The sequence below is a fragment of the Nicotiana attenuata genome, chromosome 2, assembly GCF_001879085.1.
Source record: "Nicotiana attenuata strain UT chromosome 2, NIATTr2, whole genome shotgun sequence".
Lineage (NCBI taxonomy): Eukaryota > Viridiplantae > Streptophyta > Magnoliopsida > Solanales > Solanaceae > Nicotiana > Nicotiana attenuata.
Window position 1 is genome coordinate 88,774,059 of NC_031990.1, and position 23,727 is coordinate 88,797,785.

A 23,727-nucleotide genomic window follows, 5' to 3' on the forward strand; every position below is an offset into this window, starting at 1 on the left:
ACCCCCCCCCCCCAGGCCTATCATTTCCTCAGAGAAAGACTTCATAATTATTACTCCCTTTGTCCCAATTTATGTGGCACAATTTAGATTTCGAGAGTCAAACTTCTTAATTAAGATCGTGAGTGCGGACATAAGATCTTTAAGTTTTTTTGGAATAAAATTTATATATTTGGAAACTATTAAAAAGTACTAAAAGTCACAATATATTTCATTGTTGCAGGACTACAGGAACTTCATAAGCTACATCTGCAAAGCTTACAAAGGAACTACTCCGATCCCCGGTTGCAGCTCATCTGTCAATGCCATTAAATTGGGAAGGAACATTAGTCCTTTCTGTTTAAAAGAAGCAGCCATCTCCAAGTTATCAACTATAAGTTCAACATTTACTTCATCGGTGAATCACGTTAAGTTGGCTGCATCTGCATAATCCACAGGCCGCTCTATCGTGCTGCATATAATATACCAAGTTCTTTGATGATGGTTCTTTTTATGAATGATGAAATGCATTTGTAAAATATTTATCAATTATCATGATGGATGATGATGAAGGTGCTCAGTTCTAGCTGTCTATAGGAAATGTTGCAATATTAGAATTTGGTTGAGTTTGGGATGTGGGAATAGAAAGTATGGATTTTTAGCAACTATAAGAAGGCAAATCCAACTATAGTTTAACATTCTGCAGAATATTTGGCTGTGAAGCGATATCGTCGCTGACAAATAAAGAGTAGTCTACTGCTACATTTATACTATTACATTCCGATATATTTCTTTTAAAAATAGTTCCTAGGATGTCTGCCTATAGCATTTCATTGGTAAACACCGAAAGAACTACCAAAAAAGATGCTATCCAAAAGCTGTCTCCTTGCCCCTTCCTTTGCTAGTATATCAGCGACCCTATTTGCGTCTCGGTAGCTGTGGCTTCCTTGTGGATGCCCCAGTGCTAATAGCAAGGACCTGCATTCATAAATTAGTTATGCATGCATGTTAGTTGTGTGTGCTAGCCCGCCCATGAAATCCGAAACCCAACCCCCATTGCTATTCCTCACCACCCCACCTATACAATCCCCCCCCCCCCCCGTCCAATCGACCAACTGACTGCACCCATCAATGTTGAGCTTATAGGCCGCCGTGTCAGGTGGTTCCCATTTAACATTAATGGTTCTCTGCTACATGAAAGAGCTCTACTGGTCTTGCTATTATGGGATGTGTTTAGCATCACATAAGTGGATTTCCTTAGAAATAATTTTACAATGACTTGCATCATTGATAAACATAATTTTCTCTACTATTTTTACAGTTGTTAACTTTAGTCCTATATTACATGTTTCAACCAACACTATATTAATACTCAAAATATTATCTTCATAACAATATCTCTATGTCTATCCTTCACATTTTAATATTATTATTAGTTTCCTATTAATATCTAACTGAACACCAAAATGAAAAGAAATGTCGATCTATATATATAAAAAAAAAATCATGAAAATTGATTCTCATAGAAAATCTTATATTTCTGTAACGTAATTGCTTCAAAATGTTATATAGACTATAAAGCAATATAGCATTGTGTTTTGCCTATACATGACACATTATGTAAGAATATAGGACAAACTAAAGATCGCTGCCTTATTATGTTTCAAGTTACCAATCTTTCTCCTTGAGACAACTTCTAATACAGTAACAACAAAAACTGTCAAAAAACGGTAACTTCGAAAGAAAAAATAACTAAAAAATGCGTGGTCGGCAGGATTCGAACCTGCGCGGGCAAAGCCCACATGATTTCTAGTCATGCCCGATAACCACTCCGGCACGACCACTCGATGAAATGAAAATTGAGTTATTATTGTATAAGTCAATGCAGTTCTTAATATTTTATTAGGCAAAAAGTTGGAAAAGTATGCAAGAAATTACACTTAAATTCTTCAATCGATAAGAAGATCTGACCCAACTATAAAGCCCATATAAAAATATACATGTTAGTGTTACGGCGAAGTCAGGAATCTCCCCAATAGTGTTCAAATATGAAAGAAGCTATATGGAAAAAAAAAATCTTGATAAAAAATATTTATGTTATATACATTTAAACCTAATATTTTATTATAAACACATCATAATTTTTCAAAAAACATGATCAATTAACTACCATTTGGACAATGTAGCTCTATTAGTCAAAAATTATCTATAAAATGCTTGAGCCATGATAGTATTGGTAAGGCATTTACAGGCCGCCATGCGTCACCTATGCGACTCTAATAGACCTACCCAAGGACGAGGTAGTTCAAGAAACAACGAAGGTCGTGGTCGTGGTCGTCGGTCGAAGAGTCATCAAAGATCAAGGTCGAGGTCGAACATCCTTGGCAGAATATTAACGGCTAGTTTCAAGATAAGATATTAAAGAGAATATTCTAGTGGTATTCTCTACACCTGTACTATTAGGATTTTCTATGAACTTGTTCCTTATAATAATAAAGAGACAATATCGGGGACATGAGATATTTATTTGTAAAAAACACATTGACTTTATTGAGAGAATCTGTTCCTATTACAAGCATACAAAAACAATCTTTTTATTAAGATTCTTATCTTGCATTTCCATCGGATCCAAGAACAACCTAAGTGTTCAAAGGCTTATCAATCATCCATCATTATCAGAAAAAATACTCACTGATCTCATCCCTTTTCGGGTGACTCGTATATTGTATTTACTTAAATATTATTTATTATTATTTAATGTCATATTTCATCTTTTTAAATCATTGAATGTTGTTATCATTACTTATATTCATTGCCATCCAGACAAAATATACTAGTTGTATTTTTTTGACACCGATAACTTTATTTTTCGAATATTATTTTTAACTAAGATTAATCCTTCTTTATATAAATCTAATTGGTTTAATCAGAATCTATATTTTTGGTCAATCGGTAGCTTCGCCGGTTGCTGGAATCATCACTTGGGATAGAGTTGTTGCAAAGAGAAGGGAGATTCGCGAAAAGGGCTAATTACAGGAAAAAAGAAATATATAGCAAGAGAGGTAAGTAATAGTACGGAGTTCTGTATAAGATTTGCTCAATAAAAAGAGGCTTAAACGCGTCAGGTAGGGGTCGAACCTACGACTTTCTGCTTAGGAAACAGACGCTCTATCCACTGAGCTACAGACGCTACATGTCACTTCAATTCCCTTATGCTAATTTTAAATGCTCATGATCAGGAGATCTCCTTGCGGATATAATTAATATGACAATGTTGTATTTCAACGTTTAGACCCATTTTCATCAGAAGATAAGTAAATGGGTATAGTACATAGTTGCGATGAATAATAGCGAAATTAGAAATTTCACTAATATACATTATATAATTTTTTGGTGAAGGGTTTCAACCAATCACCATTGGACGGTATAGCTCCGGCCACGACGGTGAACATGTAGAATTCACTGTGTTAAAACAGAAATAATAAAACTGTTAGAAGAAACAGAAAATTTGTGAACGATAAGAAATATTCCGAGTCCACAATTTCCTTGTGTGTTCTTAAGGAATTTTAATCCCCTCACAAATTGCTAAGGTAATGGATTAAATCCTCCCAGGATGAAACGGAATAAACCTTCCTGCAACAGTGGCAATACAAACTGCAGGATACCAGCGAACTCAAAGAACGGAGCAAAATCACACTTACGAATTTGAGAGAGAGAGACTGCGAAGTAGAATGCAGTATTCAGAAGGAAATTCTCGATTTTCAGTGAGTGGAAAAAGAAGCCACGCCTCATAATTTATAGGCAATTATCGGAAGAGGTGTGATGTCTGTTCAGGTTCAGCAAAGGCAGCATTTTTTTTGGATTCCAGTTAATTCCGTTAATGAACTGACTGGCATTTAATTAATTATTAAATAATTAATTAAATAAATTTTGTCCAAAAATAATCTTATCGATCATTTTTCCAAATCCAAATCCGAAGCCGAGCGAGCAACGACGACGGCGCGAGGGTTCATTCTCTTCAACTTCTTTTAAGAGCTCTAAGATGTGATCCTATATTTATACACACAAGTGTAGTTGTCTTTCACCAATGTGGTACAAAGTTCATGACAAAAGCTCACTTGATTCAAATTTTCATTTCCCTCCATTTTATTTCCTACCATTTCCCAATTCAGACTCTCAGGGGTCGTTTGGTAGGGTGCATAAGAATAATGCTGAATATGGTGTATTAGTAATGCTGGTATTAGTTATGCTTGCATTAGTTATGCTGGTATTAGTTATCCTGACATATTTCTTATTCATTGTTTGGTTTGATGTATTAAAGTATTGCACAATTTCTTAAAGAATTGTTTGTTTACAAAAATGCCCTCAAAACTAGTCCACACTCTAACTTTTTAAAATAAACATATGTTGAGAAATATTTTTATATGAAAAAATTTTAAAAAACTTATTTTATTTGTCTACCTATATTGTAAAATAAAATTAAATATTTATTTATAAAAAAGGAAATATGCTAAGTATTTATTTATTTACTAGGGATATAATTTTATTTCTCACTATTTGAATTATTTTGAATTTGCATTAATATACTAACTAGCATAATTTAATCAAGCATAAATTTTGAAGGACAATTTTGTCTTTCACTAAGCTAATGCATGCATTAAAACCCATTGCATTGCTAATACCATTGTTTTCTATGCATTAGTTATGCATAAGCTAATACCAAATAGGATGTATAACTAATGCTTGCATAACTAATGCATAGGTTCAAAATGTCTACCAAACAATGTATTATTAATACACAAAGCTAATGCGTGCATTAGCTTATCTAATGCATCCTACCAAACGACCCCTTAGTCTTTAAAGCCCAATGCTTAAAGTCTTTAAAGCCCAATGCTTAAAGTCCAACAGAATATATATACTCTATCGATCTTGTAGAAACGAGTGTGGCATCAATTACTTTCAACTCGGTGTAGTTGGATTTTGCACTTGATAACTTAAAATCTTGAATTCGTCAACGTACGTATAATGATTTCCAGACTCAAAGTATGTGCTTAACTTAGATCTTTCATGAGATTACCTTCTACCTAGAGTATTACTTCTAATGCATGAGGGAAAATAGCATTTTCCACGTTGATTTTCGATCTAAAAAAGTCAATATTATTGCACAAGTCAAATCATTAGCTCTATATAGGATAGTGTATTTATATGTGATTTATATAGGGAAAAGTTTCACTATAGCACTATTAGCCAAAAGTTTCATCCTTATCAAGTACCAAAGGGCAAAGGCAAATGCATATAGAATTTGAAGTTTTCAAGTTCAAGTTCAACTCTAAGAGCTATTTTTTTTCATACAACAATATAAATACGACCCAAGTAAGGCCCTGTCTGGCCGTGAGTTTTGCCAAAATAAATTTGGGATTTATTTTCAAAACTCGTGTTTGGCCATAATTTTGCCCATATTTTGGCCAAATCCCAAATCCCGAATCCCGAATCCCGAAATCAGCTATTGAGCTGATTTTGGGCCAAAATCCCAAAACTTGGAAATTATATACATGTTTTTCCAAAATAAAGTTGGAAAATATGTTTTGAAAACGTATGTCCAAACACATTTTCATCCTCAAACCAAACTTCACCCAAATCAGATTTTTCAAAATAAATTTGGGATCTATAGCCAAACGCTAGCTAAATTTCTTGGCTTTCACGAAAGCACACCTAAATTTTGTTTTAAATAATTCACAGCTTCAATTTGAATGGTCATGGTGTAATTCCTTTTAGCCCAAGTTTTGAAAGTTCTTCGCAGACCGCTCTATCCAGGCATGACGTTGCTCATTATGCAAATTTATCGTCCCATTTTACAGTATATTCTCACTATCTTAAAAAGAACATTGAGTCAAATAAAATGTCATCTGATTTGCTTGAGTGAATATGATCATAAATTTTAATATTTTAAGAATAGAAGTTTTTTAAATGTAGATTACATAAGGATACCATAAATCACATTTTTATAGTTAAGAATATTCTAAAAGTCATAAAAATGCTCTCTATGTTTCAGTTTATGTGCTAACATTACTATTTTTGGAGTTCACGAGGTTGTTCTTTGACCATTTTTCTTACATATTTTATAAATATTTTAAGCTTAAATTATTATAACTTATATATACTACTACTTTTTATGTAGTTTTTAAATATATAAATTTTATTTTCAAATATTTGAAGAATTTATATCTAATTTTATGGTCAAAATTAAAAACTTGGACTCTCGTACTCCGAATCATTCCACATAAAATAGAACGGAGAGAGTAACATTTTTCATATTTTTTAAATATTATCAAAATATTATTCATCTCTCCGAGGTCCAATTTAATGTGTAGAACTTTGGAATGCAGAGGTCAAAACACTTAATTTTCAAGGTAAATACAAAAAATAAGTTTTTAAATTTTTTTTAATAATTATTTTTTGGTATTTTTTTATATAAAATTTACATATATAAATTTTATCAAAAGTAGTGTACTGTAAATCAATGTAATTTATGAGAGTACTTCATGACATTTTAAAGAATGTATACAATAAAGCAAAAAATTAAATATTAAATATTTTCAAATTAAATGTGCCATCTATCTATCTATATAGAATAGGAGAAGCAAATCGATGTAATGATACCGAGTGTCAGGAAAAAAAATCAACAAGTGTAAAATTTTAGGACAAAATTAGTTAGGTTAGTTAATAATTAGTTAATCTTTTTAAATTTGAATTTAAATAATTAAATATCTATATATTTTTAAGGAAACTATTATATATATATATATAACTTCAATGTAGAGATATATAAAATGATAAGACAAAAACATAAACAATAATTTTAAGAAATAAATAAAATATATAAAGATATAATTTAACTTCTTAGGTAGTAATCTTACTAAAATAAATTGAAATTTCATATTAAATATAAACGGGAAGAAGAATTCTTTTTTATTCTTATTGAAAACAATAATTATTACGATTATTACTAAATTTATGACATATATTAAAAGAATTCTACGTTTAACCTTTGAACTAATTCAACATCATCCATTTAGAAAAAGAATACAATAATATTCTTATTATGCACTAAATTAAAAAATCAAAATATTGTAAAATAAAAACTAATGTATAAAGTGGAGAATAGATATATTGTGATTTTATCCAAATGTTAAATTTATTGCGTAAAATTAAGTAAATAAATAATACTCGAAAATATTATTAATAAATTCAAATATCAAAATAATTATGAGAAAGTCATACAAGATAAAGTCAAGTTAAATTTTAAGAGTAATACAAAATTAAGCAAATAAATAATACTCGAAAATATTACTGATAAATTTAAATATCAAAATAATTATGAGAAAGTCATACATGATAAAGTCTAGTTAAATTTCAAGAGTAATACAAAATTATATTCATTATCTTATATTAATCTGGTAATTTATTAAAATTCATATGACAATTCAATAATATTAAGTAATGGATGATACAATTTCATAAGCAAGGAACAAAATAAACTTATGGGAAAATATAAACTACATGACTTATAATTAGATTATGACGAGAAACGTTGTATATATACATATAACTAAAATTATAATAAACAAATAGTTATAAACAAAAAATACTAAAAAAAGATCAAGCGATAGCGTAAAATGTATATAAATAATTAAATTTCTCATGAAGGAAATTTAGTTATTAAACAAAACTCATAATTTCATAATAAAAAATACAAAAATATAAAGATACTTATACCCAAGATAAACACATTATATATATAACCAAATTAATAATTATTAAAAATATTGGTAAATGTTTATAAAAATAATAAAAGGCTTATCTCTTTATACCTTTAATGAATTCAAAATTAGAATTTAGTAAAAACATATTACATTATTTAATTTTCAGTATACTATAAAATGAGATAGCTAAGCAAATGTTATAGTAGAAAAAAATGTATGAAAAGAGAGGGATAAAGATAATTTTATGATATTTATATTTTGAATTAATTACTAAATAAAAGATAATTAATTAACACTCAAAAAAATTATTGATAAATTTAGACAATTGAAGAATTTTGAAGAGTATAACATAAGTTTAAAAAATTATATTTTCAAAGTAAGAAAATATATATCTATGTTATATTAAAGAGAAGTAGTATCAAAATATTAAGTCAATTGACAAGTTAATAAAAAGTCACATTAGTAAATGTATAGTACTAAGTACTTGCTAAATTAATAAAGAATAAATAAGGAACAAATAATTTATTTGATTACTATATGTTGTGGATGCTTTGATTTCGTCTAGATTTTGTTACATTTCTGCACACTATATTAATAATAAAATAATAATTAATATTTATTAAAATAAAATAATATATTCGATTAAAACTTTATAAGATTAACATTTAAATTATCCATCCGCACATCGTGGTTATAAAATGATAGTACATGACATTTGTATATTCCAAAAATAAAATAAATTTGGATTTGATAAACTTGTGAATGCGTGGTGCCTCGGATTGTCACCATTTTCTCCAAATTGGTACTTTCTAGAACGAAAACACCAGTCAACCTTTTCCCTTTCCTTTCTCGATGCACGTAATGGAAACGCTACCCATTTCGCCATAGTTAGGCTTAGGCACCTGTAAATCTATAAATACCTCTCAATCCCTTCCTCTCGAAGCTTCTTTTTTCTCCACACGAATGAAAATTCTTCTCCAAGTAATCATCACACTGATCTCCGCACATATTCCGTTCATTTCTTCTCAACCGCTGCGATCGGTAATTTCTCTATCTAATCATATTTTTTGATTAAATTTGCTTTCACGATCCGAGACTGTTTGTCGTTCGTAGTAAAAAAAGAAGAAATAGAAAACGGATCGAGCTTTTGTGCTTGCGGTGGAAGCTTCTTTGCTTGATATACTGTATTTTTTGGAATCAATTGCGGATTATACTATTTATTTCAGCTAAGTATTTGTTATTTGTGTGGAAAATGAAAATAGAATATAAATAATGCTTCTGTCTTTGCGGCGGAAGCTTCTTTGCTCGAAATACTGTGTTTGGAATCAATTGCAGATGACACTATCTATCTTTGTTGCTGTGGAGATCTATTGAGATTACGCTATTCCATTTGTGTTAAAGTGAAAATGGGAAACAAATTATGCCTTTTTCTTTGCAGTGCAAGTTTATTTGCTTGATATGCCGTGTTTACAATCAATTGCAAATGTTAGGATCCGCCGAGATTTAGCCTTTGTGATTGAGCTAAAAAGTACAAATCGTGCTTGTTCTCCGTGGTGCAAGCTTATTTGCTTGGCATACTGTATTTGGAATCAATTGCAAATGACACTATTGTATCTTTCTTGCCGTCACAATCTACTGAGGTTCAGTCTTTTGTTATTATGTAAAAAAATAAGATAGAAAACAAATTATGCTTTTGTCTTTGCGATGCAAGCTTCTTTGCTTGATATATTGTGTTTGGATCAATTGCAAGTGACACTACTTTATACACTATTATATATTTGTGATTGAGAGAACAAATACAAATTATGCTTTTGCTCTGTGGTGCAATCTTCTTTGCTTCATATACTGTATTTGGAATCAATTGCAAACGACACTGTTTCCCTTTATTGCTGCTAGATATAAAAGATGAAAAGATATGGTATGCCTTTTCTTGTTGGGATATAAGCTTCTTTGCTTGATATACTATGTTAGGAATAAATTACAAATGAAACTATTTACTGCGTTAGGGTTAGGTATCTTTGTTGATCTGATAATTCCTATCATCGTCCTTGAGTTTTTGCACGTTACGTCTCCTGATCTTGATGTATTGAATTGTTTTCTGATTTTGGTTGTCTCTATGGGTTTTCGCCGAGTTTTTAGCAGTTTATTGCACTATATGCTTCCTAGAAAGAGATCTGCAGAAGGCGTGGTAGTTGACGGTGACGGTAACAGTAGCAGCTGTGATCCAGAGAGAGTTCTCAAAAAGCATAGAATTAGTTGTGTGATCTCTTCCGGTGACGGTGACGGTGACGGTAACAGTAGCAGCTGTGATCCACAGAGAGTTCTCAAAAAGCATAGAATTAGTTGTGTGATCTCTTCCGGTGCCAAAGAGAATACCAGCGGTTGCAGTACTAACAAGATTGTAGGCAATAATTTTAAGGGTAACGCTAGCAGCAGTAGTGCCGGTGAACAGTCGGTAACAGAAATGGCATTTGATGATGGAAATCCGCATGATATTGATGAGGATCTCCACAGCCGACAGCTTGCTGTGTATGGCCGTGAAACTATGCGGCGGCTTTTTGCTTCTAATGTTCTTGTCTCCGGGATCCAAGGGCTTGGTGCTGAAACAGGTATGGACTATTGTTCCTTAATAATTTTTTGTCGATTTTTATAGGTTTTCGAATTTATCCTGTGTTCTATAGGTTGTTGATTCCACAATTATGTTACCTTTTTTTTCTTTTTAAATTCCTGTGTTCGAAAGGGAGTCTTGGAGCAACAGTAAAGTTGTCTCCGTGTGACCTATAGGTCACGGGTTCGAGCCGTGGAATCAACCATTGATGCTCAGGCTGCCTACATCACACCCATTGGGGTGCAACCCTTCTGCGGATCCTGCATGAACGCGGGATGCTTTGTGCACCGGGTTGCACTTTTTTTTCAATCCTGTGTTCATTTGTGTTTTTTAACATCTTGGAATGTAGACTTAGATTTTGAGTTCTGAATCCGGAAGTTCTGTTTTGTTGACTTTTCTACTAAGATGGCGCTTAGTCTTGGATGTGTTTATCAGGTGTTTCATAAGTTATGAGCTGGAAGCGTTAAGCCCAATTAAAGAACACACTTTAGTGATGATAAGCACAAATGAAGAAGAAGCATTAAAAAGTATATGTAATGCAAAAAAAAAAGGATGTTGCATAAGTTAAATATGCCTGTAATTATTAACATCTGTCGCAATAGCAATATATATGATCGAATTCTGGACTTTTTTTTTGGTGGAGTCATGTCAATAGGTATATTTGGTATTTTAGTGTCTCTTTGCCTTTGTGTGATTCTGTATTTCCACATGATTGCAGCAAAGAATCTTATACTTGCTGGTGTAAAGTCTGTGACTCTGCATGATGAAGGAGAAGTGCAGTTGTGGGATCTGTCGAGCAATTTTATTTTCTCGGAGAGTGATGTTGGTAAGAATAGAGCACTTGCTTCTGTTCAAAAGCTACAGGAGCTCAACAACGCTGTAGCTGTCTCAACTTTGACTACAAAATTGACCAAGGAAAAGCTTACTGATTTCCAGGTGAGGTGCCTGCTTTGGTTTTTAGCTTTTTTCATGAGAAGTTTGGTTCATGGAAAACTATTTGTTATTACTGATGCACTAGCTTGTTATGTAGATCTGTATCTAAAAGATGTGATATAGACTTTTTGGAAGCTCATGGTTCAAATTAGAAGTAGGCCAAATACACAGACGGACGCTTAAACTTGTCAAGATATTCCATTTAGACATCTTATGTCAGGGTGTGACCTATTGAACACTTGATGTCACTTAAACCTGTGTCTATTAAACCCTTTCATAGCAGCTGGCAAAAAAATTAGATGCGTGCAATTTACACGGGGAGCCCTGGCAGAGTAACCAATAAAACAAAAACACGTGGCTTAAGATTACACTTTTTGCATACCAATGTTTCTCCCTCTTCCCTTCCTTCGTCTGCTGGCTCTTTTCTCCATTTTTTGGTTCTTTTACTCCATGGCAGTTCCACCATCGCAGATGTGTTTTAAAATATTCAGCACCTTCTTCCCATTTCAAGTAGCTCAAAGCTGAAAATTGGAACACAACGAATTGGTCCACTACAGATGATATCAACAAAGATTCGAGGCTCAAATCTGCAAGCGATCTTAGGTGTTTGGGTTCATGGTTGAAGAAAAATGGATATGTCCAGTTGAAGGTAATCAGTATTGGAAATAGTTTTCTTTTTAGAGGGGGGGGGGGGGGGTCTTGTATTGACCGGTGGAGAGTGGTGTAGTCGTGTTTGCATTTTGTTGGTGGTCAGCGGAATTTGACTGGGTCGACAAGGATTCTAATTTAGAAGTGATAGTTTTGGCTAGAGATTCTGGAAAATCACTGTAAGAGGATGAGTGAGCAGCGGATGCCTGGTAGTACCATGAAATTTTAGGCGATGTTGTTCTGCAGCTTCTTGTTTTAGCGAAGAAGGGGAGCTTTGCCTTTGAGGATTTTCCAGTAAGAGAGAAGAAGATGGAGAAGAAAATAATTAAAACGAAAATAGCTATATATTTTTTCTTGTGCTGACACGTTTCATTGGGCCCATTTTAACACGATTTGAAGTTATTTCACGCTTTTTAAGAGCGGTGCAGATCACCCACCCTGCCATGTGATCAGTGTGTGTTTAATAGACACCGTTTTAAGCAACATTAGGTGTTCAGTTGGTCACATCCTGAGATAGGGTGTTTCAATGGGATATCTTGACAAGTTTAAGGGGTTGTGTATGTATTTGGCCGTGGAAGTATCTACTTTGGTTTATCAACCAAACAAAAAAATTCTGAGAATGTTATCTTCTGCAAAAGGTGGCTGTCACTTAACAACAACCCCCCGGCCAAAAAAAAAAAAAAAACACCCATGCACACGCACAAACAAAGGTGGATGCAATATGCTAGAAGATAAAAAGGTAGACCTATGTGTTGATATTTACAATCACCTTTATCAACCAATACTCCACCTGATTCTGATTGACCTACTTTCTGCTTACGTCCATCCCCGAAGAATGGCCTCTGTGAATTCTACCATCTTCATACGGTCTAATTAACCACTAATGCTACTCGTGCATATGATTTGTTTAATTTGACATGCATCACGCATCTTGCAACAACTATTTTAGCATATACTTACCAGATTAGAATGAATGACATTCAACCTTTCATCTTGGTCTCCTCGTGAAAGTGATACAATTTGGGATCGGGGGAATGTTTATCTTGTGAGGTAATACAGTCAAATTGTCCAACTAGGCTATTATTCACCTATTGACATAGTATTATTGTGGATCCTTCTTTGAATTAATAAGAGCTGTTATCTGAATCATGCTCACACATTTTTCTTGGTAGAGATCCCTCGGTTTTATGGATTTTGGCTACTGATCAAACTCAGTTTGATTCTTCGAACTTTTCTGAAAAGGTGGAAATTGTACATGATTGATGTCTGTAACTGATACCATCAGCGGAATTTGACTGGGTCGACAAGGATTCTAATTTAGAAGTGATAGTTTTGGCTAGAGATTCTGGAAAATCACTGTAAGAGGATGAGTGAGCAGCGGATGCCTGGTAGTACCATGAAATTTTAGGCGATGTTGTTCTGCAGCTTCTTGTTTTAGCGAAGAAGGGGAGCTTTGCCTTTGAGGATTTTCCAGTAAGAGAGAAGAAGATGGAGAAGAAAATAATTAAAACGAAAATAGCTATATATTTTTTCTTGTGCTGACACGTTTCATTGGGCCCATTTTAACACGATTTGAAGTTATTTCACACTTTTTAAGAGCGGTGCAGATCAGCCACCCTGCCATGTGAGCAGTGTGTGTTTAATAGACACCGTTTTAAGTAACATTAGGTGTTCAGTTGGTCACATCCTGAGATAAGGTGTTTCAATGGGATATCTTGACAAGTTTAAGGGATTGTGTATGTATTTGGCCGTGGAAGTATCTACTTTGATTTATCAACCAAACAAAAAAAAATTCTGAGAATGTTATCTTCGTGCAAAAGGTGGCTGTTACTTCACAACCCCCCGGCCAAAAAAAAAAAAAAACACCCATGCACATGCACAAACAAAGGTGGATGCGATATGCTAGAAGATAAAAAGGTAGACCTATGTGTTGATATTTACAATCACCTTTATCAACCAATACTCCACCTGATTCTCATTGACCTACTTTCTGCTTACGTCCATCCCCGAAGAATGGCCTCTGTGAATACAGTCACACATTTTTCTTGGTAATACAGTCAAATTGTCCAACTAGGCTATTATTCACCTATTGACATAGTATTATTGTGGATCCTTCTTTGAATTAATAAGAGCTGTTATCCGAATCATGCTCACACATTTTTCTTGGTAGAGATCCCTCGGTTTTATGGATTTTGGCTACTGATCAAACTCAGTTTGATTCTTCGAACTTTTCTGAAAAGGTGGAAATTGTACATGATTGATGTCTGTAACTGATACCACAAATTAGCAGAACAAAACAAATATGCCACTAAGAAAGAATAAAGGAACTTTACAGATTAGAATAGCACAAAACTCAAGTATTTAACATAACTTGAATTGTTGTTATCACCAACGATCATTCAAACCCCAGGACAATATCGGTAGAATTAAAGAATGAATGAAATAAACAAATATAATTAGTCAAATTCCAAACAAATATGCAAGAACCTACTAATTAATAGTCCCAACAAGATTTGATTCAAAGGAAGACAGATATAATGAATCCAAAGAAAGAATGAAACAGGAGGAAGAAGGGATGAACTCGTACAAGAAATCTTACCCTAAAGATTCAAGTTGAAGTTAGGATACAATATGGCACAGTTTTAGAAGCGTGTTTGTATCTTTATGCTGGCTTGAAATGATTTTAAAATAGAGAAATATGGTCAGTGAGGATTTGTATAGCCGACTGTAACTTGCTCGGGACTGAGGCATAGTTTATAATTGTAATTGTAAAAGTGGATTCTCTCACATCTTCTGATGCTGCATTCATTTGCATATTTTCATGTCGATGTGTACTACAACTGCTACTATGACTTTTGGCTTGTGCTGCCTGAGTATCCAAATTGACTTGTGCATTTTGTGGTAGTATTTCTGTATAAGGAGACATGACTTGGCCCATTGAAACATGTTTGTTCAACCTGAGAATTTTTATAAGCTTTAGGACTTTTGGGAATGTAGTGTGCACTTGCTGCCTTAAATCATGCCAGATTCTTGCAGTTTGTTCCTGTTGAGGGATATCAATTTGCTAAATCTTTCATCTCCTTTTACTTTTCATTTGGATGTTGAGCTGGTAAAAGTTCTACCATGACTGACATCATAATTTCCTGCCGACACTCCCTATATTATTTCAATGCAGGCTGTGGTATTTACTAACACCAGCTTAGAGGATGCACTGGAGTTCAGTGATTACTGCCACAATCATCAACCCCCTATAGCATTTATCAGAACTGAAGTGAGAGGTCTATTTGGTTATGTTTTCTGTGATTTTGGCCCTGAATTCACAGTTTTTGATGTAGATGGTGAAGAACCTCATACGGGCATCATTGCATCAATTAGTAATGATAACCCTGCCCTTGTTTCGTGTGTGGATGATGAAAGGCTTGAGTTTCAGGATGGGGACCTAGTTGTGTTTTCAGAAGTACGGGGCATGACAGAACTTAATGATGGCAAGCCAAGAAAAATTAGAAGTGCAAGACCTTATTCCTTTACTCTCGACGAGGACACAACAAACTTCGGTCCCTATGAGAGAGGTGGTATTGTCACTCAGATGAAGCAGCCCAAACTTTTGAAGTTTAAGACATTGAGAGAGGCTATCAGGGATCCTGGCGATTTTCTTCTTAGTGATTTCTCGAAGTTTGAGCGACCGCCTCTGCTGCATTTGGCATTCCAGGCATTAGACAAGTTCAGATCTGAATTGTCAAGGTTTCCTCTTGCTGGTTCAGAAGATGATGCTCAGAGGCTGATATCTATTGCGACCGATTTAAATGAAAGCATGGGAGAGGGGAAATTGGAAGATATAAACCCTAAACTTTTACAGCAATTTTCTTCTGGTGCAAGTGCTGAACTTAATCCCATGGCTGCAATGTTTGGGGGTATTGTTGGGCAGGAGGTTGTTAAGGCTTGCTCTGGGAAGTTTCATCCACTTTTTCAGGTTACAATTGCTGTTATTCTGTCCATTGCATTGTTATCTTAGTTCCTGGAGTTTTTGGAAGTTCTTTTTCAATCCTTCCCTACTTTCACTAATTCTCTCTTTTTTTCTCTTTAATTTGTTAACAGTTCTTCTACTTTGACTCCGTGGAATCACTTCCAACTGAGCCACTAGATCCTAGTGATCTCAAGCCATTAAATACACGTTATGATGCCCAGATCTCAGTTTTTGGGCATAAATTCCAGAAGAAACTAGAAGATGCGAAGGTGTTCTTGGTGGGATCAGGTGCCCTGGGTTGTGAGTTCCTGAAGAACTTGGCTTTAATGGGAGTTTCATCCAACAAACAAGGGAAACTGACAGTCACTGATGATGATGTGATTGAGAAGAGTAACCTTAGTAGACAATTTCTCTTCCGTGATTGGAACATTGGCCAGGCAAAATCCACTGTTGCTGCTACAGCTGCAGCATCGATAAATTCCCAGCTTCAAGTTGAAGCTTTGCAGAACCGTGTGGGTCCTGAAACTGAAAATGTGTTTGATGACACTTTCTGGGAGAATCTTAGTGTGGTTATTAATGCACTTGACAATATCAATGCAAGACTTTATGTCGATCAGAGATGCTTGTACTTTCAGAAGCCACTGCTTGAATCAGGAACCCTTGGTGCCAAATGTAACACTCAGATGGTGATTCCCCATCTGACTGAGAATTATGGTGCATCAAGAGATCCTCCAGAGAAGCAAGCACCAATGTGCACTTTGCACTCCTTCCCACATAATATTGATCATTGTTTGACATGGGCACGGTCCGAATTTGAGGGTCTGCTTGAGAAAATACCAGCCGAAGTTAATGCTTATCTTTCTAATCCAAGTGAATATACATCTGCACAAACAAATGCCGGTGATGCTCAAGCCAGAGACAATTTGGAGCGTGTTCTGGAGTGCCTTGATCGAGAAAGCTGTGAAACATTTGAAGATTGCATTGCATGGGCACGCCTTAAGTAATACGCGATACCATTTTTCTTTCATCCTTTTTTGTGTTTAACTATCATAACGGTGCCTTTATCTTTGCAGTTTCTGACCTTAGTTCTTTTTCCAGGTTTGAAGATTATTTTGTGAACCGAGTAAAACAACTGATTTTCACTTTCCCTGAGGATTCTATGACCAGTTCTGGAGCCCCCTTTTGGTCTGCCCCTAAGCGCTTCCCTCATCCCTTGCAGTTCTCTTCTACCGACCCTAGTCATCTCCATTTTATCATGGCTGCATCCATTTTACGTGCTGAGACATTTGGTATACCTATTCCCGATTGGGCTAAGCACCCGAAGAAACTGAGTGAAGCAGTGGACAAGGTTATGGTTCCAGATTTTCAACCGAAAAAAGATGCCAAAATTGTGACTGATGAGAAGGCGACTAGTCTCTCTACAGCTTCTATAGATGATGCTGCTGTCATCGATGAACTTATATCAAAGCTGGAGCACTGTAGGAAGAATCTAACACCAGGCTTCCGGATGAAACCTATTCAATTTGAGAAGGTCTCAATTTCGTTACATTCCAACTTGAATATTGTGTATTCTTTTTGCATCAAAATTCCTCCTAATAGTGTAGCTTATAAATTGTATGAATTTCAGATAGATTACTTCGGCACTACTGATGTTTTTGTTGATGTTGAGCAGGACGATGACACTAACTATCACATGGACCTTATAGCTGCACTTGCTAACATGAGAGCGAGAAACTACAGTATCCCCGAAGTTGACAAACTGAAAGCTAAGTTTATTGCGGGGAGGATCATTCCTGCAATCGCGACTACTACTGCAATGGCAACGGGTTTGGTTTGCCTTGAGCTGTACAAGGTTCTTGATGGGGGCCACAAACTGGAGGACTACCGGAACACGTTTGCCAACCTTGCTCTACCTCTCTTTTCCATGGCTGAGCCGGTGCCGCCCAAGGTTGTCAAACATCAAGATATGAGCTGGACTGTTTGGGATAGGTGGGTCATCAAGGACAATCCTACATTGAGAGAATTAATCCAATGGCTTGCAGACAAGGGACTGAATGCTTACAGCATTTCATGTGGAAGCTGCCTGCTGTTTAACAGTATGTTTCCCCGGCACAAGGAACGAATGGACAAGAAGGTAGTAGATTTGGCGAGGGATGTGGCCAAGGTGGAGCTACCACCATATCGTTGTCACTTGGATGTTGTTGTTGCCTGTGAAGATGATGAAGATAACGACGTTGATATTCCTCTGGTGTCCGTATATTTCCGTTAAATTTTCTTGGTTATCCATTGCACTATTTGTTCCAAGTTTAGGATCATACAACTTGTATGCGCTATCCTCCTGTCACGATGTTATAATAATGTAAGATACACGGGGATATTTCTTTTCATAGCAACTCTGATCCTCATATATTAATTGATGGTGCCCAGTATTTTGAACCTACTTTCCTGTTGCATATACGTAGTATGCGTTATGTTAGTTCAGTTATTGTGCTGCCGTCTTTGACTCCGGTTAAACAATTGATTGTTGACGTGTCTACAACTTACATGATATTTTATACATGTGGCAGCTAGGATTAAGCATTTTTCGGTGTTTTTTGATTTTATATAATATATCAGCATAGTTCGACTTATTTTACGTTAGAGAAATTAGTTCTCTGATTTGTGTGCTATAAATTAAAACTTGGTTTTTTCTTACCGTTGGTATTCCAGCTAGTTTGTGCATATTTCGACTTTTTCTCAAGGTAGCTGCTATATCTCGTTAGAACGAGTGTTGGGTATATCTGCCCATTGAAGTTTATGCAGATGGAAAAGAAACTAGCTATTCCCTCTGTCCCAATTTATATGGACCGTTTGATTAGGCACGTAGTTTATGAAAGAAAAGAAATTCTTTAGAACTTGTCTAAATAACCATTTGAAATTTGTGTAAATCATCTCATTAAGGATAAAAGAGAAATTTTAGTATTAATTTTTTTTTTTAACAGACTAAAAAGGAAAACTACATAAATTTGGGCAGGGCGAATGATATTTTTCTTTCTCCATTGGAATTGGTACCTTTATCTCCAACATTTGCGTCCCACTTTATTTATCACTAGATCACATCCTTAGATTGATGCGAACTTAGCTGGTTATAGATGGGCATGGTTTTCTTTAGGAGATTTGACAAAAAACTCTTGCGTTTAAATATAAGATCTATTGTGTTTAATTTATTTTACGTGTAAAAATAAACATCTCTTCAGAAATTTAACATAAAACTAAAAGGCCACAATACTAATTGATCCTTTTCATCATCGTTTTCTTGGAACTACGCCAAACATTTTCACTGTATCACAATAGAATTGCAAACTTTTGGTATATTGAACTGGAATTCATCTCATTCACTAGTCTTCAATGTTCTTTGCAGAGACTCAAGGGGTACTTTAGGCACTCCAGTCTCTTCTTTTCTACTATTCGACAAACTTTACTCCAAGAGTCTTAATCATAAAGCATCGAAATCATTACATTTTCTTGATCTACTTTGGTTTTTAGCTTCAAAATTCCTTTTAGTATCTCAATAGATGCTAAATGATTCTTGTTTACCCTGGAATCCGGATAACAATTGAATTTATACGGGGTTTTAAGGATCCGTGAACTAAAAGATACAAAAGGTTTGGATTGAGGAAAATAAAAGATAAAGACTCAACAATTGCTGCTAAAGTAAATAATCGCAGAATATAATATTGCTTAGAACAATTGTGCTTGATAGCGTACAAGAATTGAGAGAGATGGTACCGTAGTGTAATGGTTTCCGATCCCCTCTTTATGGGGTCTTCTCCCCTTTTATACATTCTGATTAAGGGTAAAAATAAGGTAGGTAAATTAATTACATCGTGGATCCCTGTAATTACGCCTTAATGGCCTGAAGTGGTTGAGAAAATCACGTTTGGGCGAGATATCCGGCGACGCTTGGTTATCCGTTACGAGTCCGGCTTCCGACCTTGTGTGTTTCTCCATCCGGTGGTGACTCATATCGAGCTCTGCAACGGTCTCGAAATGACTCGACCTCGGTTGTTGACGTGGCCGTCGTTCTACCTTGCATCCAGGTCGGGTTCGATGGCCCCGACTTGCCCCGGACCGGACCCAACCCGGTCGGGCTCAAGCAAAAAGGGTATCACCCAATACAGATAGTCCCCTCGTTTATTAGAGAGTAATGATAATAAACGATATGATCGGTGACGTGATGCCTGTGACGTATGGCCATACGCCAGGTGAAAAAGCCATCGAGTGCTCTGACCACGCCTGCTGCAGGCATTTAATGCTTCTCTTAATTATCTGTCGCTTCGTGTCTGTAACTTCGCGATTCGTGCCGCCGCCTCATGGGAAAAGTATAAACGACCCTTCCAGGTTCAACATTTCTTATCTTTCTCAAATTTTGCGTTGGTTGTATTTTCTTTTCATCTCTTCGTAAAGCTTCAAGAAATGGCGAAAACTTCACAAAGTGTTCCTTCTAGACCAAGCTCGTCTGCGAGCCCCGCTAGATCTGATGAACCTGCGCCAGAACCCCCATTGAAAGCTTTTACACCGACTGGTTGCTTGGTATCTGCCGACTTCCAGGTTGAGAACCCATCATCGGTCCCGGGCCGCGGCGAACCGGCATCGGAGTATATCAGCCTAATCACTCCCGGTTGCCTAGACCGGGTGAGGGCTGAATGTAGATGGGAAGGGAAAGACCTGGTCGCCCCTTCCCGTGACGAGTCGATTATGACTCACGTTGAAGGATATCTTAGTGTATATACATATCCCTTCACCTTAGGCCCCTTAGAACCCATTATAGTGGAGTTCTGCCGGCGGTACGAGGTGACCTTAGGTCAGGTCCACCCCTCGATGTGGCGGATCGTATATCTCTTTCGGTTTTTTGTCGAGAGAGTCGAGGGCGATTTTCCCTTTACCCTCGACCATCTTCTTCGATTATACAGCCCTCGAATATTTCGAGGGGGATTAATAAAACTGGCCCGCCGGGCTAGCAAACCCCCATTCTCCAGCATCGATGAAGACAAAGATCGAGGCTGGATGAGCAGGTTTGTCCGGATCAGGACGTCCGACCTGATTCCGGCTGATTGCATGCCATTTCCGGAGAGGTGGAACCTCAAACGTAAGTATTTTCTCACTGTTCATCTTTTAGAGTGTGTTTTCCTCAACTTCTTCCTGAAACCCCCTTTTCTTGTGCAGCGGTGACCCAAACTCCAGCTGCCATCAAGGATCTGGCCGGCTGGGTAAACAAGATAGTGGCCCAGCGGCCATATTCGGAGCGAAACTGGAAGGAAATCTCCAAAGGTCGGTGGGAGGCGAAAAACCATGGTAAGCCTTCTTTTTGACCGGTAGCGCACCAAGTTAACGCATTTTTTCTTGTATATCGGGAATGCATCATAACCCTCGTGTTTTGCAGGCTTGCCCAAGGACGCGGAGATGAGGTCTTCAATACTATGCCCCCTTCCGGTTCCGGGAGAAAATAAAAGGCCCGGGGAGTCCGGTACGGACGAGCCCCAAAGGAAGATTAAGCGGACAAAAAGGGCCGCCCGCAAACTAAAAAGCCAAATCGTCTTGTCCTCCGAGGAGGAGGACGACAAAGAGGATGACGATGAGGAGCAGCCGGAGCTCGTCCGCCATCGATCCATTCGACCGGACCCTGAGCCGGTGGTCGATCCAGCTGAGGCTCCTCCCGAGGACGTGAGGGTTGAGGATGCTAGTGAACCCTCGGCCCCTGCGCGGGCGTCCCCGGGTACCGATCACCCGGTTACGTCCCCCCCGTCTTCCTCGACTTGGGGGCAGCTGCCGGACGACATCCCGATGATGGGAGGTAGCTTCGAGACCTTTTTTGATGGGGTACCCTCCGCCAACACTTTCGGGCTCGAAACCCCCCGGAAAGACCCTCAGGCCGAATCAAGTGGGACTTCGGCCGTCGACAAGCTTGTCGATAGGTTTCCAGCTCCGAGCCTGGACCCGAACTGTAACAGGATAGTAACTTTTGCTATCCCCAAAGACGTCCGGGCTCTGGGGCCCCCGGTCGGGGTTGCAAGCTATCTTCATCACCTGATGACGGAGGAAGACCGGGCTGCAACCGAGGCTGTAGATTGGACATGCCTTTTCAACGAAGCCCAACAGGCGCAGCTCAAGGTACTTGCTTCTTCCTTTATTTCTAATATTTTTGCCTTGTGATTCAGTACTGACTCTTTAGACTTTTTCTTTGCAGGCATCGGTGCTATATCACTCGATGTTCCTCCGGATCAAGGACAAAATGGAGACGGAGCGAGAGGGGCGCCGGGTCCTTGAAGAAAAGCTGCTAGAAAGCCGGACCGGATTGGACCTTTTGAACAAAGAGCACGCGTCCTGTGCTATCCGGCTGGAGGAAGCGAAGAAAGAGCTTGGTTATAAGCTAAGGGGGGTGCAAGCCGAGCTTAATCGGGTTAAGGCCAAGCTTGACGAGAGCAGAGCCGAACTTGATGAGAACAAAGCCGAACTGGAAGCCCGGGTGCAACAGTTGGAGTCGGAGAAGACTTCCCTTCGGAAAGAGGTTGCGGACTTGACGTTGGCCAATGAGGCTCGAGTCCTTGAAATTGAGCTATGGACCAATCGATTTCAGGAAGCTGAGGCTAAAGTTTCCCAAGCCGAGGAGACTGCCAACGATCTGGTGGCCCAATATAGGGCCGATGCTGATGCGGCCAACCAGCAGTCAAGAATGTTAGCCGAATATGCGAAGTGTCAGGCCCGGCTTGAAGTTCTTACCGAACTCCAACGTCGCGGTTTCGATCTTGCATCGGACGTCACCAAAGCCGCCGAAGCTGAGGACACTTCGAGAAGGGCGACGTTCCCCGAAGAATTCGAGGATGGCTCTGATTGACTCCGGGAATAGGCTATGCTTTGTTTTGTTTTCCCCTCTTATGTAATTGCTCCGGTAGCGAGCTTTTTTATGAAACATTGCCCTTTGCCATCTATTGCTCCTTTTTCAATCTTGTTATTACTTTGCCTTTTATCTTTTTGGAACGATGGTAGTCCTTTATGTTTTTCGAAGTAGTCTCCGAGTGAATGTATTCGAACTCAGGTGAACTTCGACCTTTGGGTTTTCTCAAGGCAGTCCCCGAGTGAGTTGATTCGAGCTCGGGTAAAAAATCAAACCTTACGTTTTTCAATATAGTCCTCGAACGAGTTTATTCGAGCCCGGGTGAAGTCTAACCCTTAGGTTTTTTCGAAAAATCAAACCTTTTTCTTAAGGTCTTACAGATTCGAGTATACTTCGCCATTAGTGAAGTCGATGATGAGGCCGGTATTACCTCTTTTGAGATTTTATGAATTTGGACCCGCCTTCTCGAGGACTTATGGTTAAAATAATGCCTTATCGAGGCCTTACGAATTTCGAACTCACCTTTGAGGTCTTACAGTTTTATGTGTCGCCTTATTAAGGTCTTATGAGCTTGGACTTGCCTTCTTGAGGTCTTATAGTTTAAGTGTTGCCTCATTGAGGTCTTATGAGTCCGAGTATGCCTCAATGAGGTCTTATGTGCCTAAAGGAGGTCTTATGTGATCGAATATGCCTCGAGGAGGACTTATGAGATCGAATATGCCTCGAGGAGGTCTTATGAGATCGAATATGAGATCGAATATGCCTCGAGGAGGTCTTATGTTCGAATGTGCCTCGAGGAGGTCTTATGAGATCGAATATGCCTCGAGGAGGACTTATGAGATCGAATATGCCTCGAGGAGGTCTTATGAGATCGAATATGAGATCGAATATGCCTCGAGGAGGTCTTATGTTCGAATGTGCCTCGAGGAGGTCTTATGAGATCGAATATGCCTCGAGGAGG

General features: G+C 37.3%; 3 protein-coding genes and 2 non-coding genes across 8 annotated transcripts in view; 3 read left to right on the plus strand and 2 right to left on the minus strand.

Annotated features, from left to right (window-relative positions):
* Positions 1–754, plus strand: part of LOC109214520 (GILT-like protein F37H8.5) — a 4,303-nt gene extending 3,549 nt beyond the window's left edge. The window contains exon 5 of the mRNA XM_019378448.1: positions 221–754. Coding sequence (XP_019233993.1) covers positions 221–427 — 207 coding nt within the window. The 3' untranslated portion in view covers positions 428–754. The remainder of the gene's footprint in view (positions 1–220) is intronic.
* Positions 1,739–1,820, minus strand: TRNAS-AGA. The gene has a single exon. It is a non-coding gene; the product is annotated as a tRNA-Ser (tRNA).
* TRNAR-CCU lies at positions 3,094–3,166 on the minus strand. Its single transcript has one exon. It is a non-coding gene; the product is annotated as a tRNA-Arg (tRNA).
* LOC109214530 (ubiquitin-activating enzyme E1 1-like) lies at positions 8,487–18,332 on the plus strand. 4 transcript variants are annotated; one of them, XM_019378474.1, is made up of 7 exons: positions 8,487–8,780; positions 9,879–10,348; positions 11,066–11,283; positions 15,104–15,898; positions 16,024–16,892; positions 16,991–17,423; positions 17,565–18,332. In XM_019378474.1, exons 2-7 carry the CDS (start codon positions 9,895–9,897, stop codon positions 18,159–18,161), a joined length of 3,366 nt encoding a protein of 1,121 aa, XP_019234019.1. In that variant the 5' UTR covers positions 8,487–8,780; positions 9,879–9,894; the 3' UTR covers positions 18,162–18,332. The 4 variants fall into 4 exon arrangements, with proteins under 4 accessions (XP_019234019.1, XP_019234026.1, XP_019234013.1 ...); XM_019378481.1 differs by having other exon boundaries at positions 9,882–10,348; XM_019378468.1 differs by lacking the exon at positions 8,487–8,780 and having other exon boundaries at positions 9,685–9,973; positions 10,061–10,348.
* Positions 21,192–23,727, plus strand: part of LOC109221895 — a 5,355-nt gene continuing 2,819 nt past the window's right edge. Inside the window, exons 1-2 of the mRNA XM_019386328.1 lie at positions 21,192–21,226; positions 21,315–21,994. Of these exons, the coding sequence (XP_019241873.1) occupies positions 21,335–21,994 (660 nt within the window). The 5' untranslated portion in view covers positions 21,192–21,226; positions 21,315–21,334. The remainder of the gene's footprint in view (positions 21,227–21,314; positions 21,995–23,727) is intronic.

Excerpts from the sequence above, each read along its gene's own strand:
- LOC109214530 (XM_019378460.1), top strand. The coding sequence starts at position 9,724 with ATGAAACTATTTACTGCGTTAGGGTTAGGTATCTTTGTTGATCTGATA. Across the intron at positions 16,893-16,990 it reads ATTGCATGGGCACGCCTTAA|GTTTGAAGATTATTTTGTGA; the intron begins GTAATACGCGAT and ends TTCTTTTTCCAG. Across the intron at positions 17,424-17,564 it reads AACCTATTCAATTTGAGAAG|GACGATGACACTAACTATCA; the intron begins GTCTCAATTTCG and ends GATGTTGAGCAG.